The sequence below is a fragment of the Bolinopsis microptera genome, chromosome 8 (assembly GCF_026151205.1).
Source record: "Bolinopsis microptera isolate Bmic1 chromosome 8, MBARI_Bmic_1.0, whole genome shotgun sequence".
NCBI classification, from domain to species: Eukaryota; Metazoa; Ctenophora; class Tentaculata; order Lobata; family Bolinopsidae; genus Bolinopsis; species Bolinopsis microptera.
In genome coordinates, this window is record NC_087079.1 from 18090002 (window position 1) to 18113906 (window position 23905).

At 38.6% G+C, this 23905-nt stretch overlaps 2 protein-coding genes across 3 annotated transcripts in view; both read left to right on the forward strand.

Annotated features, from left to right (window-relative positions):
• Window positions 1-860: 860 nt before the first annotated feature.
• On the forward strand, window positions 861-23866 carry LOC134820223 (cilia- and flagella-associated protein 54-like). The gene is made up of 34 exons (XM_063830445.1): window positions 861-1004; window positions 1221-2339; window positions 2646-2827; window positions 3653-3816; window positions 4038-4284; window positions 4650-4841; window positions 5084-5255; window positions 7337-7443; window positions 7710-7849; window positions 8067-8193; window positions 8319-8597; window positions 10623-10732; window positions 13336-13498; window positions 13628-13783; window positions 14130-14243; window positions 14455-14618; window positions 14939-15159; window positions 16175-16368; window positions 16571-16672; window positions 16905-16952; window positions 17458-17562; window positions 17803-17899; window positions 19199-19299; window positions 19656-19750; window positions 20134-20326; window positions 21838-21933; window positions 22118-22213; window positions 22328-22423; window positions 22538-22633; window positions 22818-22913; window positions 23098-23193; window positions 23378-23473; window positions 23588-23719; window positions 23861-23866. Exons 1-34 carry the CDS (start codon window positions 875-877, stop codon window positions 23864-23866), a joined length of 5532 nt encoding a protein of 1843 aa, XP_063686515.1. The 5' UTR covers window positions 861-874.
• LOC134820036 (cilia- and flagella-associated protein 54-like) overlaps window positions 23615-23905 on the forward strand; it is a 63053-nt gene continuing 62762 nt past the window's right edge. For both annotated transcript variants that reach the window (XM_063830217.1, XM_063830218.1), the window contains exon 1: window positions 23615-23719. The gene's annotated coding sequence lies outside the window, so the exon portion shown is untranslated. The remainder of the gene's footprint in view (window positions 23720-23905) is intronic.

Below are 23905 nucleotides of genomic sequence, written 5' to 3' on the forward strand. Positions count from 1 at the left end.
AACCTGTGGGCCCCACAGGTTCCTCCTATTAAAACATTTGATTTTGGTAAACGTGTGTTGACTCTATGTATTTAACTGACTATCTATGTATTTACTTAGATACTGTATGTATTTATTTAGATACTGACTATTTATGTATTTAACATAATATTTAGTTTATTACGGGTAGAAATTAATTTAGGTAGGTATTTTTTCTTCTAGGTAGATATTAAGAATTTGGTAAATTTATAAATTGTATGACTATTTCCATTATTGAGACGTTTTTAATTTTTAATTTAGGAGGGTTTTTGTAATTTTTATAGGACTGGTTCACAGTGTGAACAGATTCTAGATTTATTATATATATTTTTAAACTGATATTTAATAAATTATTAAAAGAACCAATTTTAAAGTTGCCATATTGCAGCCTTTAGGTTCAAAAATATACCCATTATGCTCACTTAAAAACAACTCTAAATCAGTAGGCTGTCACTCTATTAATGCACCACACTGCTATCTCCACTCCTTCATAGTGTGATGATATTTTGTAGAAATGTGTGACTTTATTTTACTTTGAAACTTTTACTAGGTTGCCGTTTGGTGTGAGCAATAGCGCAGCGTCAACCTATATCTAATCTATTCAAAGAGTGACAACCATATTACACATTGAATTAGGATTCCTTTAAATATCAAATTGATTTATTGTAAACTTGTTTATTCTGTAATAAATGGCAAATTTTTGTTCAACTGATATGGGCGGTATACAAGCACATTATTTCATTTCATAGTTATAAATATGCAAAAATGGAGTGTTCACTTCATTTGTCTCAGAAATTGTGGCTTTTTAAAATGCAAACATTTGGTTTGACTAACCTCAAGTATATTTAGGAGCTTCATGTCTAAGACACGTCAAGGTACTCTTTCAAAGTTTACCTCTGACACAAACAGTGAGTTCAACACTAAGAAGATAAATAAGATTGACCCGATACAGATTGCCTTTGTACAGGAGTTAAAAAGGTTCATTGGTAAGTGTCACTTTATGAATGTATACTTTTTTATCAATGTAAGGTGAAGCTTCGAAACAGTCCTGTAGATTTATATCTTTCCTGCCGACTCTCTTCAACATCTCTTACTGCAAATCGCAACCCGAAGATTATTTCCTAGCTTTATTTCTCTTTATGGTACTAGCAAAATAACTACTTTTGCCTATGTTAAAAAAATACTGTATTTCACTATTTCAGGTTATGTTGATAGAATATCAAAGGAAGCTGAGCTTTATTTTATCTCAGCTGGTGGTCCAGTAGATGAACCCAGTTCCAATGATGAGAGCCCTGCTAGGCTTTCAAACACACTGTTTAGCCTCTGGAATAGCTACAGCCTCAAGCTTCCAAAAGATTACTTCTTGACCCAACTCATTAACACAGGAGATTATCTCCTCAAGGTGAAAGAATACAATGTGGCAAAGCAGCACTGTTACGATTATTACCTGCGTCTGCTGAGAGATAGTGCAGTCACAGATGATTATTCATCTATATATTTTCCTACCGGATTTCAAGATGAGCAGAGAGTCAAAGAAACAAGTCAGGCTATTTTTGGAAATGGATTATGTACATTAAAGAATTTGGAAATAATAGACCCTCACATGAATGCAGAGAAGACAGTGGCTGATCTTCTGGAGGTTCTGGATGACTTTAGGAAGCTTACCCAGCACCTCATCCCTCATGAGCGACATTGTTGGTTAGTTTTCAATGGAACTGTTCACATCTACAAAATCAGTCAATGGCTTGTGGACTGTGGCTACACTGCTAAAACTCTCCAGTATTTAGTTTGGTGCTGTGTCTGCATGGAGAGTGTCATTCCTCTGATGACTCTCAAATTTCTGTCTTGGAGAGGTTCCTTGTACTCGGCTGTGTGCCAGAGCTATGTAGATTTAAATCAACCACATGCTGCTGAAGTCTTTGCCAGACGATGCCTTCAAAAAGTTCATCAACTGGCAAAAATTGAAGAGCAAAGCATGTCAGAACCCACTCCGGAATCCGAAGCTATTTTTCGAGAGGTCACAGTGAAACTCTCTGCAATAATCTTCAAAAGAGTTGTCTTTGAATCAAGGCGCCCAAAGAAGATCATACACCGGCCAAAAACAAGACAGAACCTGAAAGAGCTGCAGTTGTTACCATTTCCTCGAACCGCTTCTGAAAAGCTGGTCATGGATATGTTTGAAGGTAGTTCTTCACAGTTTCTAGCTATTCTAGAGGCTTTGTCAGACCCGTGTAGGAGAACGTGTATGTATACTCCCCCAAAACTCGACACCACCGAGGGGGGAGATGCTCTTATGGATGTATGGGGTGAACTTATACTCGGTAAGTTGTATTTCTCATCTTTTTAGATTGTTAATAATATTTTCATTCTGTTCTAATTTTAAAATTATTATTCTATGAAATTTTAATTAATTTAATTAATTTTTTTAAATTAACAGTTGTGTATGATTTAACAGAACACTTTAAAATGGCACCTGACTTCGATTATCAACATTCACAGAGTTCCGCGTTACATAATTAACTTCAATTAATAATACCATTCAACAAGCATGGTATTTAGATGAGATTTTGTTAAAACTAATTGAGATAAAAAACTCTTGCTGTAAATTAACAGCTATTTCCTTCTAGCTGGGTACGAGTTGATCTCCCGGTGTGAGTCCTTTCCACGAACCAGCCTAGTCCAGCTAGCTAGAGTAGGAAGTAACGAACTGTCTATGAGTGCAGTGTTAAAGTACATCAGGCTGGCTTTCAATTACGAGTACTGGGATTATTACACCATGGCTGTTTCTCATCTCGTCCCACTAATTGAGGTATTTTATAACGTGGCACTGTTATCTCGTCCCACTAATTGAGGTATTTTATAACGTGGCACTGTTATCTCGTCCCACTGATTGAGGTATTTTATAATGTGGCACTGTTATCTCGTCCCACTGATTGAGGTATTTTATAATGTGGCACTGTTATCTCGTCCCACTAATTGAGGTATTCTATAATGTGGCACTGTTATCTCGTCCCACTAATTGAGGTATTTTATAATGTGGCACTGTTATCTCGTCCCACTAAATGAGGTATTTTATAATGTGGCACTGTTATCTTGTCCCACTAAATGAGGTATTTTATAATGTGGCACTGTTATCTCGTCCCACTGATTGAGGTATTTTATAATATGGCACTGTTATCTCGTCCCACTGATTGAGGTATTTTATAATGTGGCACTGTTATCTCGTCCCACTAATTGAGGTATTCTATAATGTGGCACTGTTATCTCGTCCCACTAATTGAGGTATTTTATAACGTGGCACTGTTATCTCGTCCCACTGATTGAGGTATTTTATATTGTGGCACTGTTATCTCGTCCCATTAATTGAGGTATTTTATAATGTTGCACTGTTATCTCGTCCCATTAATTGAGGTATTTTATAATGTGACACTTTTATCTCGTCCCATTAATTGAGGTATTTTATAATGTGACACTTTTATCTCGTCCCACTGATTGAGGTATTTTATAATGTGGCACTGTTATCGTCATACTAGGTCACTGAAACCAGATTGTATTTGATATTCATTGTAGTCTTTGATTATTTCTACTTAAGTTATATGTACATAATATAATATGATGTAATTGTATTCCTCAGGCGGTGGAAGAAGAAACAGTTGACCATATTTTCACCAAGGAGACAATCATGCTGCTAGATGCAATGAAAAGTGTTTCAAATGTGTTGAGGAAAGACACTCGGCCAAGCACCTGTTTTGTAGATAATATGCTGGATGGACATTGCACTCCACCTACTTTAGACAGGTATTATTGGTATTAAACGCAAAATTATTATCTTGATAAATTGCATATTATTACCAAATTTATCATGCTATTATTCAGGGTATATACTATATTATATTATAATATCTTACATATACTATTGCTGTACAGTATATATTATAGCAATTTACATTTTACAATGATCATTATTATATATAAACAAAACTACGCAATTCTCACGATTCACCACATGTATTCTTCAGTTTGAACCAATGTTTAAGTACTCAAGCAGAGCGTGCTAGTGCCACACCAAGACGAAAATCAATTTGGGGCGACCAAAAAGATGATCTGTTCACCTTGATAAACCTGAGCTCAGTGCTGTGCAATATTAAAGCTAGTGACTGTGCGGAGATGTTTGTGAAGGAGCAAGGGGATATGTTGGTTGACGCCGTCTTGTTGATCCTTCACAGTCTCAAGGATCACTTCTCCCGTCTAGTGTCTCCTTCGACTGTAAGATTACTCGTGTTAAAGCACTGTTGCTATCTTTATTATCTTTATTATCTTTATTATCTTTATTATCTTTATTATCTTTATTATCTTTATTTTCTTTATTATCTTTATTATCTTTATTATCTCTATTATCTTTATTTTCTCTATTATCTTTATTTTCTTTATTATCTTTATTATCTTTATTATCTTTATTATCTTTATTATCTTTATTATCTCTATTATCTTTATTATCTTTATTGGCACTATCTTTATTATCTTTATTATCAAGTGCCCCTATAAGGCTAAACTCTGAAAATCTTAAAATTCGATATCATGACCTAAACAGAAACATGAATATTATGACTATACGAATAAATAACTCTCAGGTGAAACAATACTTGGTAGCTGAGAACATTTCAGAGCTGATGGAGCTAATGGCTGATTGTAACGAACTGTCCCTGTGGTTAAACCTCTACAATATAGACCCTCTGTTGCCGGGGGAGATTGCACTTAAATCAGCACTCTTACTTGAAGCTCATGCCAAGAATATGAAGACATCATTATTCGGGCATCGTTCTGTAAGGACTACGAATGTATTTTATTAAATAGATAATTAATAAAGAAAATAAACTTTTGTTTGAAGCTCAGGAAATTCTTGTAACACATTGATTTCCATGTTGAGTTTGCTTTCAACTTTCAAGTGGTATACCCCAACAAGGTTCTATGAGATATAGCGTAAGATATTTACAACCAGAGATAGTAGACACACCGATGTTCAACTTAGTTCAACAGTTCAACTTTATGACCGTTCAACTAACAGGGTCCCGACAAACTATCAAAGGTCCAAACCACTCTAACAAACGCGCTCACAACACTGCGTAACAGCGTGTCAGCGCTGGAGGAGGTGCGAAATGTCAAGGAGATTGCGCTCACTGCTACCTGCGACCCGCTCATGCTGGTTGTGGATCCTTCCCTCAGCAGGAAAACTGAAGGTTCGTCAGGAACACTTTAGTTATTTCATATTTTAAACAACGGTATGAATTATAAATGTGGATACTTGTTGAGAGGTAAACCATAGTCCGTACACGTGACTGATATTTATCAATCAGATCCCAGAATCACGTGTCTATAAGTGTTAGGGAGCATTACAACAATGATCCCCCAGCTTGAACCTTATTGCAAAGTTCCAATATAATACAATGGTTCCCCCCAGCTTGAACCTTATTGCAAAGTTCCAATAATATAATGGTTCCCCCAGCTTGAACCTTATTGCAAAGTTCCAATATAATACAATGGTTCCCCCCAGCTTGAACCTTATTGCAAAGTTCCAATAATATAATGGTTCCCCCAGCTTGAACCTTATTGCAAAGTTCCAATATAATACAATGGTTCCCCCCAGCTTGAACCTTATTGCAAAGTTCCAATAATATAATGGTTCCCCCAGCTTGAACCTTATTGCAAAGTTCCAATATAATACAATGGTTCCCCCCAGCTTGAACCTTATTGCAAAGTTCCAATAATATAATGGTTCCCCCAGCTTGAACCTTATTGCAAAGTTCCAATATAATACAATGGTTCCCCCCAGCTTGAACCTTATTGCAAAGTTCCAATAATATAATGGTTCCCCCCAGCTTGAACCTTATTGCAAAGTTCCAATAATATAATGGTTCCCCCAGCTTGAACCTTATTGCAAAGTTCCAATAATATAATGGTTCCCCCAGCTTGAACCTTATTGCAAAGTTCCAATATAATATAATGGTTCCTCCCAGCTTGAACCTTATTGCAAAGTTCCAATATAATATAATGGTTCCCCCCAGCTTGAACCTTATTGCAAAGTTCCAATAATATATAATGGTTCCCCTAGCTTGAATCTATATTGCAAAGTTCCAATAATATAATGGTTCCCCCAGCTTGAACCTTATTGCAAAGTTCCAATAATATAATGGTTCCCCCAGCTTGAACCTTATTGCAAAGTTCCAATAATATAATGGTTCCCCCAGCTTGAACCTTATTGCAAAGTTCCAATATAATATAATGGTTCCCCCCAGCTTGAACCTTATTGCAAAGTTCCAATAATATAATGGTTCCCCCCAGCTTGAACCTTATTGCAAAGTTCCAATAATATAATGGTTCCCCCCAGCTTGAACCTTATTGCAAAGTTCCAATAATATAATGGTTCCCCCCAGCTTGAACCTTATTGCAAAGTTCCAATATAATATAATGGTTCCCCCAGCTTGAACCTTATTGCAAAGTTCCAATAATATATAATGGTTCCCCTAGCTTGAACCTTATTGCAAAGTTCCAATAATATAATGGTTCCCCCAGCTTGAACCTTATTGCAAAGTTCCAATAATATAATGGTTCCCCCAGCTTGAACCTTATTGCAAAGTTCCAATAATATAATGGTTCCCCCAGCTTGAACCTTATTGCAAAGTTCCAATATAATATAATGGTTCCTCCCAGCTTGAACCTTATTGCAAAGTTCCAATATAATATAATGGTTCCCCCCAGCTTGAACCTTATTGCAAAGTTCCAATAATATATAATGGTTCCCCTAGCTTGAACCTTATTGCAAAGTTCCAATAATATAATGGTTCCCCCAGCTTGAACCTTATTGCAAAGTTCCAATAATATAATGGTTCCCCCAGCTTGAACCTTATTGCAAAGTTCCAATAATATAATGGTTCCCCCAGCTTGAACCTTATTGCAAAGTTCCAATATAATATAATGGTTCCCCCCAGCTTGAACCTTATTGCAAAGTTCCAATAATATAATGGTTCCCCCCAGCTTGAACCTTATTGCAAAGTTCCAATAATATAATGGTTCCTCCCAGCTTGAACCTTATTGCAAAGTTCCAATAATATAATGGTTCCCCTAGCTTGAACCTTATTGCAAAGTTCCAATATAATATAATGGTTCCCCCAGCTTGAATCTTATTGCAAAGTTCCAATAATATAATGGTTCCCCCAGCTTGAACCTTATTGCAAAGTTCCAATAATATAATGGTTCCCCCCAGCTTGAACCTTATTGCAAAGTTCCAATAATATAATGTACTTATATTTTCCCACTTTAGGAGACGTAGCACACAATATCACAGTAGCTGATCTCCAACTTGAAATGTTAGCAGTAAATCTACGATTACAACAGCAACTTCACAAAGCAGAGAAAAGCGAATCTAAAGTAAGCTCTAATTCTTACTTTCTTATTTTAAATAACTAATTTTAACTATATATTAATTGTTTTTTTGATTGCTAGAAACTCTTTAGATTTGCCTCTTAAAATTGAGCGATTTTTTCTCTTTTCGGTCGATTAATTCATTGGCTCAGACGTGAGCTGTAACTGATTAATTATAATTTTATATAGCATTCTGAATTCTGAATTCTATTTATAACCCACTAACTTACTTCACATACCAAATATCAGTGTTAATTGGTTGATTATAATAGGTAGTAGAGTGGTGTAAAAAGAATACGCTCTTCCTTGCAATAACTCGGATGCAGTTAGCTACCATTGAAACAAAAGCAGCTGAGAAACACCTACGGGACAGCTACGATCTTCTGCTCAAGTCTTGGTCTGAAGAAAAACGGTGAGATTTTTACCAAACATTTTTTAGTTTGATGTACGATATTTTAGTTTTAAACTTTTATGCGTCGATCAAAACATTTTTAATTATATTGAACATTTTTTACTGTCAAGCGTAGCCGTAATCACACAACTTAGAACATCTTCATTTCTCAAAAGTGTCCCTTCTAATTACTACCTTATTTGATTATGTACGAATTATCTTCACCTCCTCTTTTCAGGCTGCACACCTCGCTTCAAGGAACTGAACAACAAGGATCAGTCCCTAACCCTCCGATACTAACCTCTAGAACTAGCACTACCATGACATTCAAACCTGCTCCTTATACAGCTCCTAAAGGGGTCAAGGTAGAGTCCCCATATTATATTATGATCCAAATAATCAAGTGTCTAATTATCTCCGATATTCATAATTAATGAGATTTAATTTACTAAAATTAAATATAACCATAATGAAAATGTACATAACCCAGGTAAAGTGGTACAGACTATACGGGAGGTCGTCCTCTGGGAGCAACATAAAAGTGCGAATGAACGACAAGCTGTACCCAGGACTAGCAATGGAGGTAGCAGCAGTAGAGGGAAACGAACTGACTGTCTCTAACCTGACTCCCTACGAGAAATACCAGTTTGCTGTGGCTGCTTTTGACGAGCATGGCAAGCTGATAGCTGGGAGTATCGGGCATAGTAGCAAACCTATACTGGCCTCTCCTCCGTTCAGTCATCTTACTGCTTGTGGGCATCTCATTCAGGTGAGCTATACTGGCCTCTCCTCCGTTCAGCCATCTTACTGCTTGTGGGCATCTCATTCAGGGGAGCTATACTGGCCTCTCCTCCGTTCAGCCATCTTACTGCTTGTGGGCATCTCATTCAGGTGAGCTATACTGGCCTCTCCTCCGTTCAGCCATCTTACTGCTTGTGGGCATCTCATTCAGGTGAGCTATACTGGCCTCTCCTCCGTTCAGCCATCTTACTGCTTGTGGGCATCTCATTCAGGTGAGCTATACTGGCCTCTCCTCCGTTCAGCCATCTTACTGCTTGTGGGCAACTCATTCAGGTGAGCTATACTGGCCTCTCCTCCGTTCAGCCATCTTACTGCTTGTGGGCATCTCATTCAGGTGAGCTATACTGGCCTCTCCTCCGTTCAGCCATCTTACTGCTTGTGGGCATCTCATTCAGGGGAGCTATACTGGCCTCTCCTCCGTTCAGCCATCTTACTGCTTGTGGGCATCTCATTCAGGTGAGCTATACTGGCCTCTCCTCCGTTCAGCCATCTTACTGCTTGTGGGCAACTCATTCAGGTGAGCTATACTGGCCTCTCCTCCGTTCAGCCATCTTACTGCTTGTGGGCATCTCATTCAGGTGAGCTATACTGGCCTCTCCTCCGTTCAGCCATCTTACTGCTTGTGGGCATCTCATTCAGGGGAGCTATACTGGCCTCTCCTCCGTTCAGCCATCTTACTGCTTGTGGGCAACTCATTCAGGTGAGCTATACTGGCCTCTCCTCCGTTCAGCCATCTTACTGCTTGTGGGCATCTCATTCAGGTGAGCTATACTGGCCTCTCCTCCGTTCAGCCATCTTACTGCTTGTGGGCATCTCATTCAGGTGAGCTATACTGGCCTCTCCTCCGTTCAGCCATCTTACTGCTTGTGGGCATCTCATTCAGGTGAGCTATACTGGCCTCTCCTCCGTTCAGCCATCTTACTGCTTGTGGGCATCTCATTCAGGTGAGCTATACTGGCCTCTCCTCCGTTCAGCCATCTTACTGCTTGTGGGCATCTCATTCAGGTGAGCTATACTGGCCTCTCCCCCGTTCAGCCATCTTACTGCTTGTGGGCATCTCATTCAGGTGAGCTATACTGGCCTCTCCTCCCTTCAGCCAGTCTGTCTAGCTCTTACTTGATTTGTATTCTGTAAATGATTTTATTTATACGCTACCTTGTATTTTGGTGGGAGCAGGGTGCTTGCCTTATTACTTCTTCTTAAGGGGGCAGGGGGGGGGGGGTCTTTATGAAATTTCTCTCGAAATTGATTTTATAGTTGTTTCTAATAGAGGGGAGTGATATCTATCTGCTACTTTTGGTCCCATGGAAAAATATTGTTCCTAGCCGAAATTATTGCCGGTCAAAGGTCAGCGCTCATGTGTAATTGTATTGCGCGAGCGATTTTCAATCGCGCGGCCTGAAAATCGAGTCTAAAAATCTATCTTCTCCTACATTTTTTGAGTAATCACCCTGAAACTTTCAGGATATGTTCTAAGCACCATTTAGAAACTTTTGCTCTTTTTAGAATTTCGAGATAGGCCTTTAAAAATTATTCGATTTTGAAAATCTTTGACCTCTTTTTTTGACGATTTTTCCAGGTCCAAGATTTTCAAAATGGAATAAAAATTTTTTAAAGGCCTATCTCGAAATTATAAAAAGAGCAAAAGTTTCTAAATGGTGCTTAGAACATATTCTGAAAGTTTCAGGGTGATTACTCAAAAAATGTAGGAGGAGATAGATTTTTAGACTCGATTTTCAGGGCGCGCGATTGAAAATCGCTCGCGCAATACAATAACACATGAGCGCTGACCTTTGACCGGCAATAATTTCGGCTAGGAACAATATTTTTCCTTGGGACCAAAAGTAGCAGATAGATATCACTCCCCTCTATTAGAAACAACTATAAAATCAATTTCGAGAGAAATTTCATAAAGACCCCCCCTGCCCCCTTAATGCAGTCCAATTCTACTTATATTATTAATATTACAACTATTGATAAATAACACCCCCAGATCTGCCACAAGCAAGGAGCACTAGCCGTAGCAACGGAAGCTTGCTCTCTACTCTGGAACTTCTTTGTTCTTCCCCACACCTCCTCTAAAACCGACATCAACATGCCCACGTAACTGCACGTTTTGTACTTTGAAACCTTTTCAATGTACTGAGTTAAAAAGTACTGTAACAACGTTTTAATGAAATATACTTTTGTTTGTGCTGTTTTTATGTGTGTTAGTGATCCGTCCTAAGTCTCGTAATATTGGGTAATAATCCAACATTATAAACACAAGTGGTACCTGCAAAAAGAGAAACATTACCGCAATTAAAATTCCATTAAAGATTAATTAGTAACCCTGTAATTAAAGTTGTGTTAATTAGTAACCCTGTAATTAAAGTTGTGTTAATTAGTAACCCTGTAATTAAAGTTGTGTTAATTAGTAACCCTGTAATTAACGTTGTGTTAATTAGTAACCCTGTAATTAACGTTGTGTTAATTAGTAACCCTGTAATTAACGTTGTTTAATTAGTAAACCTGTAATTAAAGTTGTGTTAATTAGTAACCCTGTAATTAAAGTTGTGTTAATTAGTAACCCTGTAATTAACGTTGTTTTAATTAGTTACCCTGTAATTAACGTTGTGTTAATTAGTAACCCTGTAATTAACGTTGTGTTAATTAGTAACCCTGTAATTAACGTTGTGTTAATTAGTAACCCTGTAATTAACGTTGTTTAATTAGTAACCCTGTAATTAAAGTTGTGTTAATTAGTAACCCTGTAATTAAAGTTGTGTTAATTAGTAACCCTGTAATTAACGTTGTGTTAATTAGTAACCCTGTAATTAACGTTGTGTTAATTAGTAACCCTGTAATTAACGTTGTGTTAATTAGTAACCCTGTAATTAACGTTGTTTAATTAGTAAACCTGTAATTAAAGTTGTGTTAATTAGTAACCCTGTAATTAAAGTTGTGTTAATTAGTAAACCTGTAATTAAAGTTGTGTTAATTAGTAACCCTGTAATTAAAGTTGTGTTAATTAGTAACCCTGTAATTAACGTTGTGTTAATTAGTAACCCTGTAATTAACGTTGTGTTAATTAGTAACCCTGTAATTAACGTTGTTTAATTAGTAAACCTGTAATTAAAGTTGTGTTAATTAGTAACCCTAGTAATAAACGTTGTTTGTTTTTTTTTGTTTGAAAACCAGTTTTTTGCTGGTACCCATAAGGGCTTTGGAACCAATATATAATAAATTGTATGAATAAATCAAATCCCCGTGGGGCACGCGACATTCAAGATCTAGTTGCAAGCACATGTTATAAAACATTGTAAAATAGCCTCAAGACCAGAACTGCATATTGCTTGGGCTTTCAGCCCAGTTTGCTCAACAGTTCGTGGCCTACTTACCTAACTTAAAACCTTAGTGCAATGCTTGCAACAACTAAAATCCTACTCTATAACTAAGTTACCCTATTACGTATAATCTAGAAGAGTGATGCAAAAAGTCAACTGATAACGCAACACAGTCTAATCATACTCTTATCAGTAGTTCCTCTAACCTCTGTTCTCAGTTATACAAAAAGTTTTAACTCCATGAAATTAACGTCAAACACATACACAAATGCTTGACTTTCTCAAATAATTAGTCACTCAGCGACACAAACTTTGTTGTTTTTTATGTAATATTTCTTGCTCGGGTCCTTCTTGATTCCCTCTTTCATTTCCTGTACGAGCTTTTGGCGAGGGATTCGCTCATCCTGCGACCTGTCTGGAGATAAGTAGAGTTTGTTGTAGTTGAAATTGTAGTCTGCCACATCAACCGATTTCAAGACTTTTGCTCTGCTCAGAAATTCACGTACAATTTCAGGATCTCGCAAAGTAACTTTTATCGGCCGTGATCGAGGGCTGTCAGACTTCTTTACTCCCACTCTCTCAATGTTTATTATAGTCGGCCTTCCAATGAACTTCATAAAACCCCAAATATCACCCACGAGATCCCGTTCGTTCATTTCTTGCTCTTCACATTCGAGCTGTTCTGGGGCCCCGAAGATGATAAAGTTTTTCGACCGATCATCTTCTGTAATCGCCGATTTCACAGCCATTTTGATTTTAGCTGGAGAGATATCATTAGCTACGCTGTTATTCTTCACAACATCTGTAAACAGTTTCATTTCTGTTTTCACTGTCTCCTTCACTGAAGCTAGTTTACCAGATTTGCATTGGATGAGCTCGTTCTGAGTTTTTATCTGTTCTGATTTCTGTTGGTCAAGCGTCTCTGCTGCTGATCTCAAAACAGTTCTCGATTTACATATCATAGACCCCATCTTCAAAACTATTTCGGTTATTACATCCTTTGTCACGCCTTTTGGCTTGAACAAGTCATGAGTGAGGTCCTCTAGTTTCCTGCAATTAAGTTTCGCTAAAACCGAGTCTGATAAGTCCTCAATCTGTTTCTCCATTTCGTGAAGAGTACTGACCGAAAATTCCATATTGTGTATACTTCGTGTATAGCAAAGCTGCACAGTAAAAGGCAGTGCAATTACCTATTTACTGATAAGAGACAACTGATATCAACTCACAAGCGAAAAGATTGATTGCAAACTGTTGTGTTAATTAGTAACCCTGCAATTAACGTTGTGTTAATCAGTAACCCTGTAATTAACGTTGTGTTAATTAGTAAACCTGTAATTAACGTTGTGTTAATTAGTAACCCTGTAATTAACGTTGTGTTAGATGTAACTATCCCAGACTCAACATGAAGCATATAAACGGATCCTCTATCACCCTGATCCGGCACCTGATTGAGAGTATCCTGGTTTCAGTGGATATTGCTATTAGAGAGGGAGCCCTGTTTTGCAATGTCACGTGTGATCAGGGTCCTTTCAAGACTAAACAGGTGGGAGATTGTAATACTAATATTATATATTGTAAAGTTGTAATACCAATTATATGCGTTATCATCACTTTAATAAAATTGATCCACTACAGATACGATGCATCTTCTTTCATCACAACAACATTTCAGCTAGCAAGACTGGGCCTATGCGAGAAGCTCCTGGTAGCAATAGAGCTGTCAGGCCGTATTAACGACACTCAGCTAGGAACCCAAGCCATTATCCAGACGTACGGTCTACTTGCTCCCCTTATTCATCATAACATCATGTGTTATCCTGCACTCAAGGTACGGTCTACTTGCTCCCCTTATTCATCATAACATTATGTGTTATCCTGCACTTAAGGTTAGGACTGTTACAAAAAGTTCGATCAAATTGATGATGTAAAACTTACTATCTTGCAAGCTCTGAATCTTACAGTTTAAGATTTTATTTGGATCGTAATAACTTGTGCTGTGTCCTCTGATAATTTGAATAGCAAACATGATAATATAGCATGATATTTTACAACTCCTAGTCATGAACTTACCTTTCATAATTGAGCATCAAATCATAGTCTATCAAATTTAAATTATCAATTCAACAATATTAACAAAATTTGATAATTGAAAATAACTTGTTTCCTCTGATAAGGTACTGTTGTATTGTCACGCTGCTTTGACAGAGCTTCCTGGGGTAGTAAAACAGAAGAAACACGCTGGAAACATACAACACATGACAGGAGTCATCACTTTCTATCTCAGCAAGGTTAATTACTTAATTAGTTAATTGGCTGATAATTGATTTGTTAATTTTTTCAATGAATTCGAATGATTATGGCTGAATTTAGTGGCCGGAAATTGTATTGCTATTTCGATAATAATCTGTGTTCATCATAACTCTTGAGCCTTACAAGCTAATAATTAGTCGATTAATTAGCTAATTAGCTAATTAGTTAATTAACTCCACATCCCACCAGACGCTGCACCAATGGGGAGAGTTAGAGGGAGCAGCCCTGATAAGTGAGAATGGGCACGAGCTACTTACCCAGTTTGATTGTTTGTATGATGAACTTAGTGAACAGTCTCATGCTATCACTCCTAATAACAAGAAGAAACCTGTTAAGAGAACTGATAACACAGGGTAAGTAGTCACATAGTGGTCACATAGTGGTCACTGGTCACGTAGTGGTCACATAGTGGTCACATTAGTGGTCACTGGTCACATTAGTGGTCACATAGTGGTCACATAGTGGTCACATAATGGTCACATTAGTGGTCACGTGGGATAGCTGTAAGTTTTTGTTTATCAGTTTAGGGGGGGCCGGGGGGGGGGGGGGGTATCAAAGAAGGAATATAACCTTTTTATTAGTTGTTTATTTCTGTTTATTTGTTGACCAATGACTTATTAAACTTAAAAAGTTACCTGAATAACAGCACAACTTGACCACCACATCTAATCAGAAAAGAAAAGAAAGGGAACCTGAAAGACATGATCCAGGACCCAGGAGGTGCGCCAATCCTTAAGAGTGACACAGTTAAAGCGTTTGAAGCGCACGTGCTGCGTCACAGTGCAATCTACCCCACTAACAGCAGCGGAGATCCGGACTTTACCGGACAGGAGGACTTTAACTTGCTCTACACTGCTGTCGCTAACTTGTCCAGTCATCAAGCTCAAAAAGAAGGTTTGATTTAACGGATTGCTGGGCTGTGTACTTCTGGTATCTCCTTTTCTTTTATAGGTCACTTATCTTTCTTCCATCTTATCCTCCTATCTCCCTTGTGTACTGTACTTCTAGTATCTCCTTTTCTTTTACAGATCACTTATCTTTCTTCCATCTTATCCTCCTATCTCCCTTGTTTATTCTATCTGATATCTCACCTAGACCTCTTATCTCCATCTCTCCAGTCTCTAATCCCCTCAGTGTACAAGTTCAGACTCTTATATCTCCAGTCTCTAATCCCCCTTCCCTCAGTGTACAAGTTCAGACTCTTATATCTCCAGTCTCTAATCCCCCTCAGTGTACAAGTTCAGACTCTTATATCTCCAGTCTCTAATCCCCCTTCCCTCAGTGTACAAGTTCAGACTCTTATATCTCCAGTCTCTAATCCCCCTCAGTGTACAAGTTCAGACTCTTATATCTCCAGTCTCTAATCCCCCTTCCCTCAGTGTACAAGTTCAGACTCTTATATCTCCAGTCTCTAATCCCCCTCAGTGTACAAGTTCAGACTCTTATATCTCCAGTCTCTAATCCCCCTCAGTGTACAAGTTCAGACTCTTATATCTCCAGTCTCTAACCCCCCTTCCCTCAGTGTACAAGTTCAGACTCTTATATCTCCAGTCTCTAATCCCCCTCAGTGTACAAGTTCAGACTCTTATATCTCCAGTCTCTAATCCCCCTCAGTGTACAAGTTCAGACTCTTATATCTCCAGTCTCTAATCCCCCTCAGTGTACAAGTTCAGACTCTTATATCTCCAGTCTCTAACCCCCCTTCCCTCAGTGTACAAGTTCAGACTCTTATATCTCCAGTCTCTAATCCCCCTCAGTGCAAGTGTACAAGTTCAGACTCTTATATCTCCAGTCTCTAATCCCCCTCAGTGTACAAGTTCAGACGCCGGTCCCGGTTCCTGGAGCTGTATGTGCGTGTGCTGGAGAAGGCCCTGCTAGAGAGTAGAGTCTCTAATCCCCCTTCCCTCAGTGTACAAGTTCAGACGCCGGTCCCGGTTCCTGGAGCTGTATGTCCGTGTGCTGGAGAAGGCCCTGCTAGAGAGTAGACCCGACCTAGTGGTGGACTGGTGCAGTGAGGCTGTGGCCTGGTTAACACGACGTAACGACCTTCTCATCGCTCAGAAGGCTCTTAATAAAGACGTTAAACCGGCTAAGAATCTAGAGGTAATGGCTGTGTAGCTGTGTTTATAATCTAGAGGTTTTCATTTACTTTTTGAATTAATGGCTGTGTTTGGGGTCTCGAGGGTTTCATTAACTATTTGAATTAATGGCTGTGTTTAGGATTGGCATTTTTCTTTTTTCGGTAAATGAACAGGACTTTGATATATTATTTTTACTTGCTGTATGATACATTAATAATATGCAGATGCTGAAACAGACTGTGATGGCTAAAGGATCTGATGCTGCTCTTGCTAAGAAGAATGATAACAAAACCCCTGGCGTCAAAAATATGTCCAAAAAGGAAGGGGTGAGTAATGCATTAGTGAACATTTTAGCCATCCAGTAAACTTGTCAATTGATACTTTTCGAATTTTATTTATTTTTCAATTTTCAATATTTTTTCAATATGATGCTCACTTTCTCTAATTTATTTGCTGATCGCTGTGCAAGTTAAGCCTTTAACATTTTGAATAGGAATGCGCCGATAAAACTCGATATATCGGTGAGAAGGATGTAATTTATTTGATATATAATTTTAGATCAAGCCATTTAAACTTCTGGGTCAGCCGGATGAGAATAAAATGCAGGTATGTTACTCTAGTGCAGTGCTCTTATCTCGTTAACATTACCTTATATGGTAGTGTTACCATAGTGACACTACCATATAAGGTGTGTGACTCTAGTTCTCTTCTCTTCCAGCATGACTCTCAAGTCTAGATTGTAGACCTTATAATATGCATGTTTTGAGCTTCTTGCTCTGGATTTTTCTATTTTAACCAAGTTCCATAACGTTTCATAAAAACTTATACACTCTTAAACAAATTTGTTTCTTAGAAAATTTGTACCCTTATATATATATATTAGTGTTTAGAATTTATTTGTTTTTATAAACTTTTAACTAGATCAATAGTGTATTGAACTTAAGTCTGATTTATACATATAATAAGAATCTGATATATATATAAGAATCTGATCGGTAGGAACTTTCGACAAATTGTAAATAATCCAGAAATTTTAGAGATTTTGTTATGATTACTTCAATACAAATACATAATAATGCTGTGACCGTGTGTTAACATGATGACTACCCAGGCTGCAGAGCTACTCAGAGCCATCCTGCCAGATACCTGGAGAAGATCCTGTAGAATACAGAGACTACGTCTTATTACCCACGAGGAGATGCCCTGGAGAGCCCAGGTTTGCTGCTGAAGCATGAAATTGTAACTTTAAGTCGTTTCATAGTGCTTTCTAATGGAATTATTTGACCTTGAGGTCATAAATTTAAGTCTTTGCAACCTTCAGCTTCTGTTCGTGTTCTCAATTTAAATAATTAAATACAGATTCAAATAAATGTGATATTTTATTTCGTCTGATAGAGCTACTTATTATATATATATTAAGTATAGAGTACTATATAAATATAGAACTACTTTTCAGCTGAACGTGATACTTGCCGCCTCCTGTTACCAACAATTCAAAGATAAGATGGACACTAGAGTCAAGTCTTTTAATGATGCTGCTGATTTTAGTCATGGTACTGTGGTGGCTTTATCATTATACTTTATTGAACTTACTTACGCAAACTTTAATACTTAGGCAAACTTTACTGATGCAAACTTTACTTAAGCAAACTTTACTGATGCAAACTTTACTGATGCAAACTTTACTTAAGCAAACTTTACTGATGCAAACTTTACTCAAGCAAACTTTACTGATGCAAACTTTACTTAAGCAAACTTTATTTAAGCAAACTTTACTGATGCAAACTTTACTCAAGCAAACTTTATTTAAGCAAACTTTATTTAAGCAAACTTTACTGATGCAAACTTTACTCAAGCAAACTTTACTGATGCAAACTTTACTGAAGCAAACTTTACTCAAGCAAACTTTACTGAGGCAAACTTCACTGATGTAAACTTTACTGATGCAAACTTTACTTAAGCAAACTTTACTGATGCAAACTTTACTCAAGCAAACTTTACTGATGCAAACTTTACTTAAGCAAACTTTATTTAAGCAAACTTTACTGATGCAAACTTTACTCAAGCAAACTTTACTGATGCAAACTTTACTGATGCAAACTTTACTGATGCAAACTTTACTGAGGCAAACTTCACTGATGTAAACTTTACTGATGCAAACTTTACTTAAGCAAACTTTACTGATGCAAACTTTACTCAAGCAAACTTTACTGATGCAAACTTTACTTAAGCAAACTTTATTTAAGCAAACTTTACTGATGCAAACTTTACTCAAGCAAACTTTACTGATGCAAACTTTACTCAAGCAAACTTTATTTAAGCAAACTTTACTGATGCAAACTTCACTGATGTAAACTTTACTGATGCAAACTTTACTCAAGCAAACTTTACTGATGCAAACTTTACTTAAGCAAACTTTATTTAAGCAAACTTTACTGATGCAAACTTTACTCAAGCAAACTTTACTGATGCAAACTTTACTGATGCAAACTTTACTGATGCAAACTTTACTGAGGCAAACTTCACTGATGTAAACTTTACTGATGCAAACTTTACTTAAGCAAACTTTACTGATGCCAACTTTACTTAAGCAAACTTTACTGATGCAAACTTTACTTATGCAAACTTTACTTAAGCAAACTTTACTGATGCAAACTTTACTGATGCAAACTTTACTTAAGCAATCCGATGGAATCGATGTAATATCATGTATTCGTTATATATATTACCGTTTCTGTGATATGCTAACAATTATAATTGGAAAAGCAAGTTATAAAATAAATTCTGTTAAAACTGATGGTGGTGACCTTCAGAATGTTCAAAGTCACAGTTGTGTAACAGTAGCCTCCCAGGCGGAGAGTACGACTTGTTGCCTAGCAACATGTTCGTGGTGGGTGACGTTGGGAGCATGATGAACAATAGTGATGATCCTATTGAGGATATTCTGCGCGAGGTCAATTAGTAAATCTTATACTACTTTCGTTTTGCAGTTTATTCTTTCATTCTCATACCATTTTGTGATACTTATGTTTTATAATTTAATCTGTTTTCGCTCTTTTGAGTGGGTCAATCATATAATTGATGTTTTGGGACAAAGAGATTCATCACTCAGTTTTTCAAACAAATAGTTGTCGACGTTTCGTCCCACGCCTTATGTTTTATAAAACATAAAACTTGTCTATTAATAGCCAAGATATTATCAGCTCTGTAGTTGATGAAGTAACTGTGAGGTGTTGAGCTACGATAACATTACCTTATATGGTAGTCAGTGGACAGTGAGTGTTGTCATAGTAACATATCTCAATGCAGGGTCACGTGAACGTTTCGCCCTCACTGGAGAGGGAGAAAACTAACCTGACAGCTCTGATGAGCAAGAAGGGGAGTGTCAGCTCTGTTACCTCAAGGTATAATATAAATTAGTGATTTACGATGCAGTTTCACGTTTTGCAGCTCCTTATTCACTTTCACATTCTAATTCTATTGATTATGTTATTTTTGTTTAAATCTTTATTGATAACATTTGATCTGAACTGTACATGAATCATGATAGTCTGAGTACATATTACCTAATGTAACCCTTGTAAGTTCTAGTTAATACCTAATAATAATACCTAAGTCCTAATACCATGCTGGTAAAGTTTTTAGATACAACTGAATCTGACCTGTACTGGACATGGTACTTTGACCACCTAGTCCTAATATATAATACCTAATATTCTAATACGATCCTGTTATTTTGTAAGATATTATTTAATCTGATCTGAACTGGACGAACAAGGCGTTTCAGACAAAGCAAGTACTGTCTCTCAAGCGACAAAGCAAAAGAGATAAAGATGAGTTACAGCAGCTACCTAGTGCAGACCTTTGTGAGTCTGACCCAGGCTCTGGTGCTCGCTCACCGGGGTGCACATTGGGGGCTGCTGCAGAACATTGCTTCTCAACTGTGGAGAATTGTCATGGACCTTCACATGAAGATGAAGGTGACTTTAATTTTTAATAGTTTTGCAGTGATTACGAAAATAGTTAAAGGGTAAAGATTGTGTTAAGTTATGTAGATTAAGGGATATTTTGAGCCCTTCAGCATGTTCGCTGGTGGTATTAAAGCGTAGCTAATTATCGGAAAACACATAGTTAGTATATGGTTTATGATTGATTACTAATTACTATGATTGTGATTCTCTTTGAACATTGTGGTAGAATAATTGTATGTAATTTCTATAAAACGTTTCAGACCCTGCCAACTTCTACAAGAGAAGCGTTGGGTCTCACTGACCAGGCTATCAATGATCTCACTATTTCAGACCCTGCCAACCTCTACAAGAGAAGCGTTGGGTCTCACTGACCAGGCTATCAATGATCTCACTATTTCAGACCCTGCCAACCTCTACAAGAGAAGCGTTGGGTCTCACTGACCAGGCTATCAATGATCTCACTATTTCAGACCCTGCCAACCTCTAAAAGAGAAGCGTTGGGTCTCACTGACCAGGCTATCAATGATCTCACTATTTCAGACCCTGCCAACCTCTACAAGAGAAGCGTTGGGTCTCACTGACCAGGCTATCAATGATCTCACTATTTCAGACCCTGCCAACCTCTACAAGAGAAGCGTTGGGTCTCACTGACCAGGCTATCAATGATCTCACTATTTCAGACCCTGCCAACCTCTACAAGAGAAGCGTTGGGTCTCACTGACCAGGCTATCAATGATCTCACTATTTCAGACCCTGCCAACCTCTACAAGAGAAGCGTTGGGTCTCACTGACCAGGCTATCAATGATCTCACTATTTCAGACCCTGCCAACCTCTACAAGAGAAGCGTTGGGTCTCACTGACCAGGCTATCAATGATCTCACTATTTCAGACCCTGCCAACCTCCACAAGAGAAGCGTTGGGTCTCACTGACCAGGCTATCAATGATCTCACTATTTCAGACCCTGCCAACTTCTACAAGAGAAGTGTTGGGTCTCACTGACCAGGCTATCAATGATCTCACTATTTCAGACCCTGTCAACCTCTACAAGAGAAGCGTTGGGTCTCACTGACCAGGCTATCAATGATCTCACTATTTCAGACCCTGCCAACTTCTACAAGAGAAGTGTTGGGTCTCACTGACCAGGCTATCAATGATCTCACTATTTCAGACCCTGCCAACCTCTACAAGAGAAGCGTTGGGTCTCACTGACCAGGCTATCAATGATCTCACTATTTCAGACCCTGCCAACCTCTACAAGAGAAGCGTTGGGTCTCACTGACCAGGCTATCAATGATCTCACTATTTCAGACCCTGCCAACCTCTACAAGAGAAGCGTTGGGTCTCACTGACCAGGCTATCAATGATCTCACTATTTCAGACCCTGCCAACCTCTACAAGAGAAGCGTTGGGTCTCACTGACCAGGCTATCAATGATCTCACTATTTCAGACCCTGCCAACCTCTACAAGAGAAGCGTTGGGTCTCACTGACCAGGCTATCAATGATCTCACTATTTCAGACCCTGCCAACCTCTACAAGAGAAGTGTTGGGTCTCACTGACCAGGCTATCAATGATCTCACTATTTCAGACCCTGCCAACCTCTACAAGAGAAGTGTTGGGTCTCACTGACCAGGCTATCAATGATCTCACTATTTCAGACCCTGCCAACCTCCACAAGAGAAGCGTTGGGTCTCACTGACCAGGCTATCAATGATCTCACTATTTCAGACCCTGCCAACCTCTACAAGAGAAGCGTTGGGTCTCACTGACCAGGCTATCAATGATCTCACTATTTCAGACCCTGCCAACCTCTACAAGAGAAGCGTTGGGTCTCACTGACCAGGCTATCAATGATCTCACTATTTCAGACCCTGCCAACCTCTACAAGAGAAGCGTTGGGTCTCACTGACCAGGCTATCAATGATCTCGCTATTTCAGACCCTGCCAACCTCTACAAGAGAAGCGTTGGGTCTCACTGACCAGGCTATCAATGATCTCACTATTTCAGACCCTGCCAACCTCTACAAGAGAAGCGTTGGGTCTCACTGACCAGGCTATCAATGATCTCACTATTTCAGACCCTGCCAACCTCTACAAGAGAAGCGTTGGGTCTCACTGACCAGGCTATCAATGATCTCACTATTTCAGACCCTGCCAACCTCTACAAGAGAAGCGTTGGGTCTCACTGACCAGGCTATCAATGATCTCACTATTTCAGACCCTGCCAACCTCTACAAGAGAAGTGTTGGGTCTCACTGACCAGGCTATCAATGATCTCACTATTTCAGACCCTGCCAACCTCTACAAGAGAAGCGTTGGGTCTCACTGACCAGGCTATCAATGATCTCAATATTTCAGACCCTGCCAACCTCTACAAGAGAAGTGTTGGGTCTCACTGACCAGGCTATCAATGATCTCACTATTTCAGACCCTGCCAACCTCTACAAGAGAAGCGTTGGGTCTCACTGACCAGGCTATCAATGATCTCAATATTTCAGACCCTGCCAACCTCTACAAGAGAAGCGTTGGGTCTCACTGACCAGGCTATCAATGATCTCACTATTTCAGACCCTGCCAACCTCTACAAGAGAAGCGTTGGGTCTCACTGACCAGGCTATCAATGATCTCAATATTTCAGACCCTGCCAACCTCTACAAGAGAAGCGTTGGGTCTCACTGACCAGGCTATCAATGATCTCAATATTTCAGACCCTGCCAACCTCTACAAGAGAAGCGTTGGGTCTCACTGACCAGGCTATCAATGATCTCACTATTTCAGACCCTGCCAACCTCTACAAGAGAAGTGTTGGGTCTCACTGACCAGGCTATCAATGATCTCACTATTTCAGACCCTGCCAACCTCTACAAGAGAAGCGTTGGGTCTCACTGACCAGGCTATCAATGATCTCACTATTTCAGACCCTGCCAACCTCTACAAGAGAAGTGTTGGGTCTCACTGACCAGGCTATCAATGATCTCACTATTTCAGACCCTGCCAACCTCTACAAGAGAAGTGTTGGGTCTCACTGACCAGGCTATCAATGATCTCACTATTTCAGACCCTGCCAACCTCTACAAGAGAAGTGTTGGGTCTCACTGACCAGGCTATCAATGATCTCACTATTTCAGACCCTGCCAACCTCTACAAGAGAAGTGTTGGGTCTCACTGACCAGGCTATCAATGATCTCACTATTTCAGACCCTGCCAACCTCTACAAGAGAAGCGTTGGGTCTCACTGACCAGGCTATCAATGATCTCACTATTTCAGACCCTGCCAACCTCTACAAGAGAAGCGTTGGGTCTCACTGACCAGGCTATCAATGATCTCACTATGAAGCCTATGTATCACATGGCTGACTTCATGTTGGACTACGTTGAGAACATAATCTCATGCAATGAGGTGAGAATACATTAGCTCAGTTTGTGAGGTATTATAGTGTACACATTTTAATACTTTAAACACTTTTAATACTTTGAAAGCTCCTGCTAATACTATCTTTTCGTATCACTTATATATATGCTTTAAATAATCCCCATCCAGCTTTAAACACTACTATATACATATATTATACAGTTTGTTCGTAAT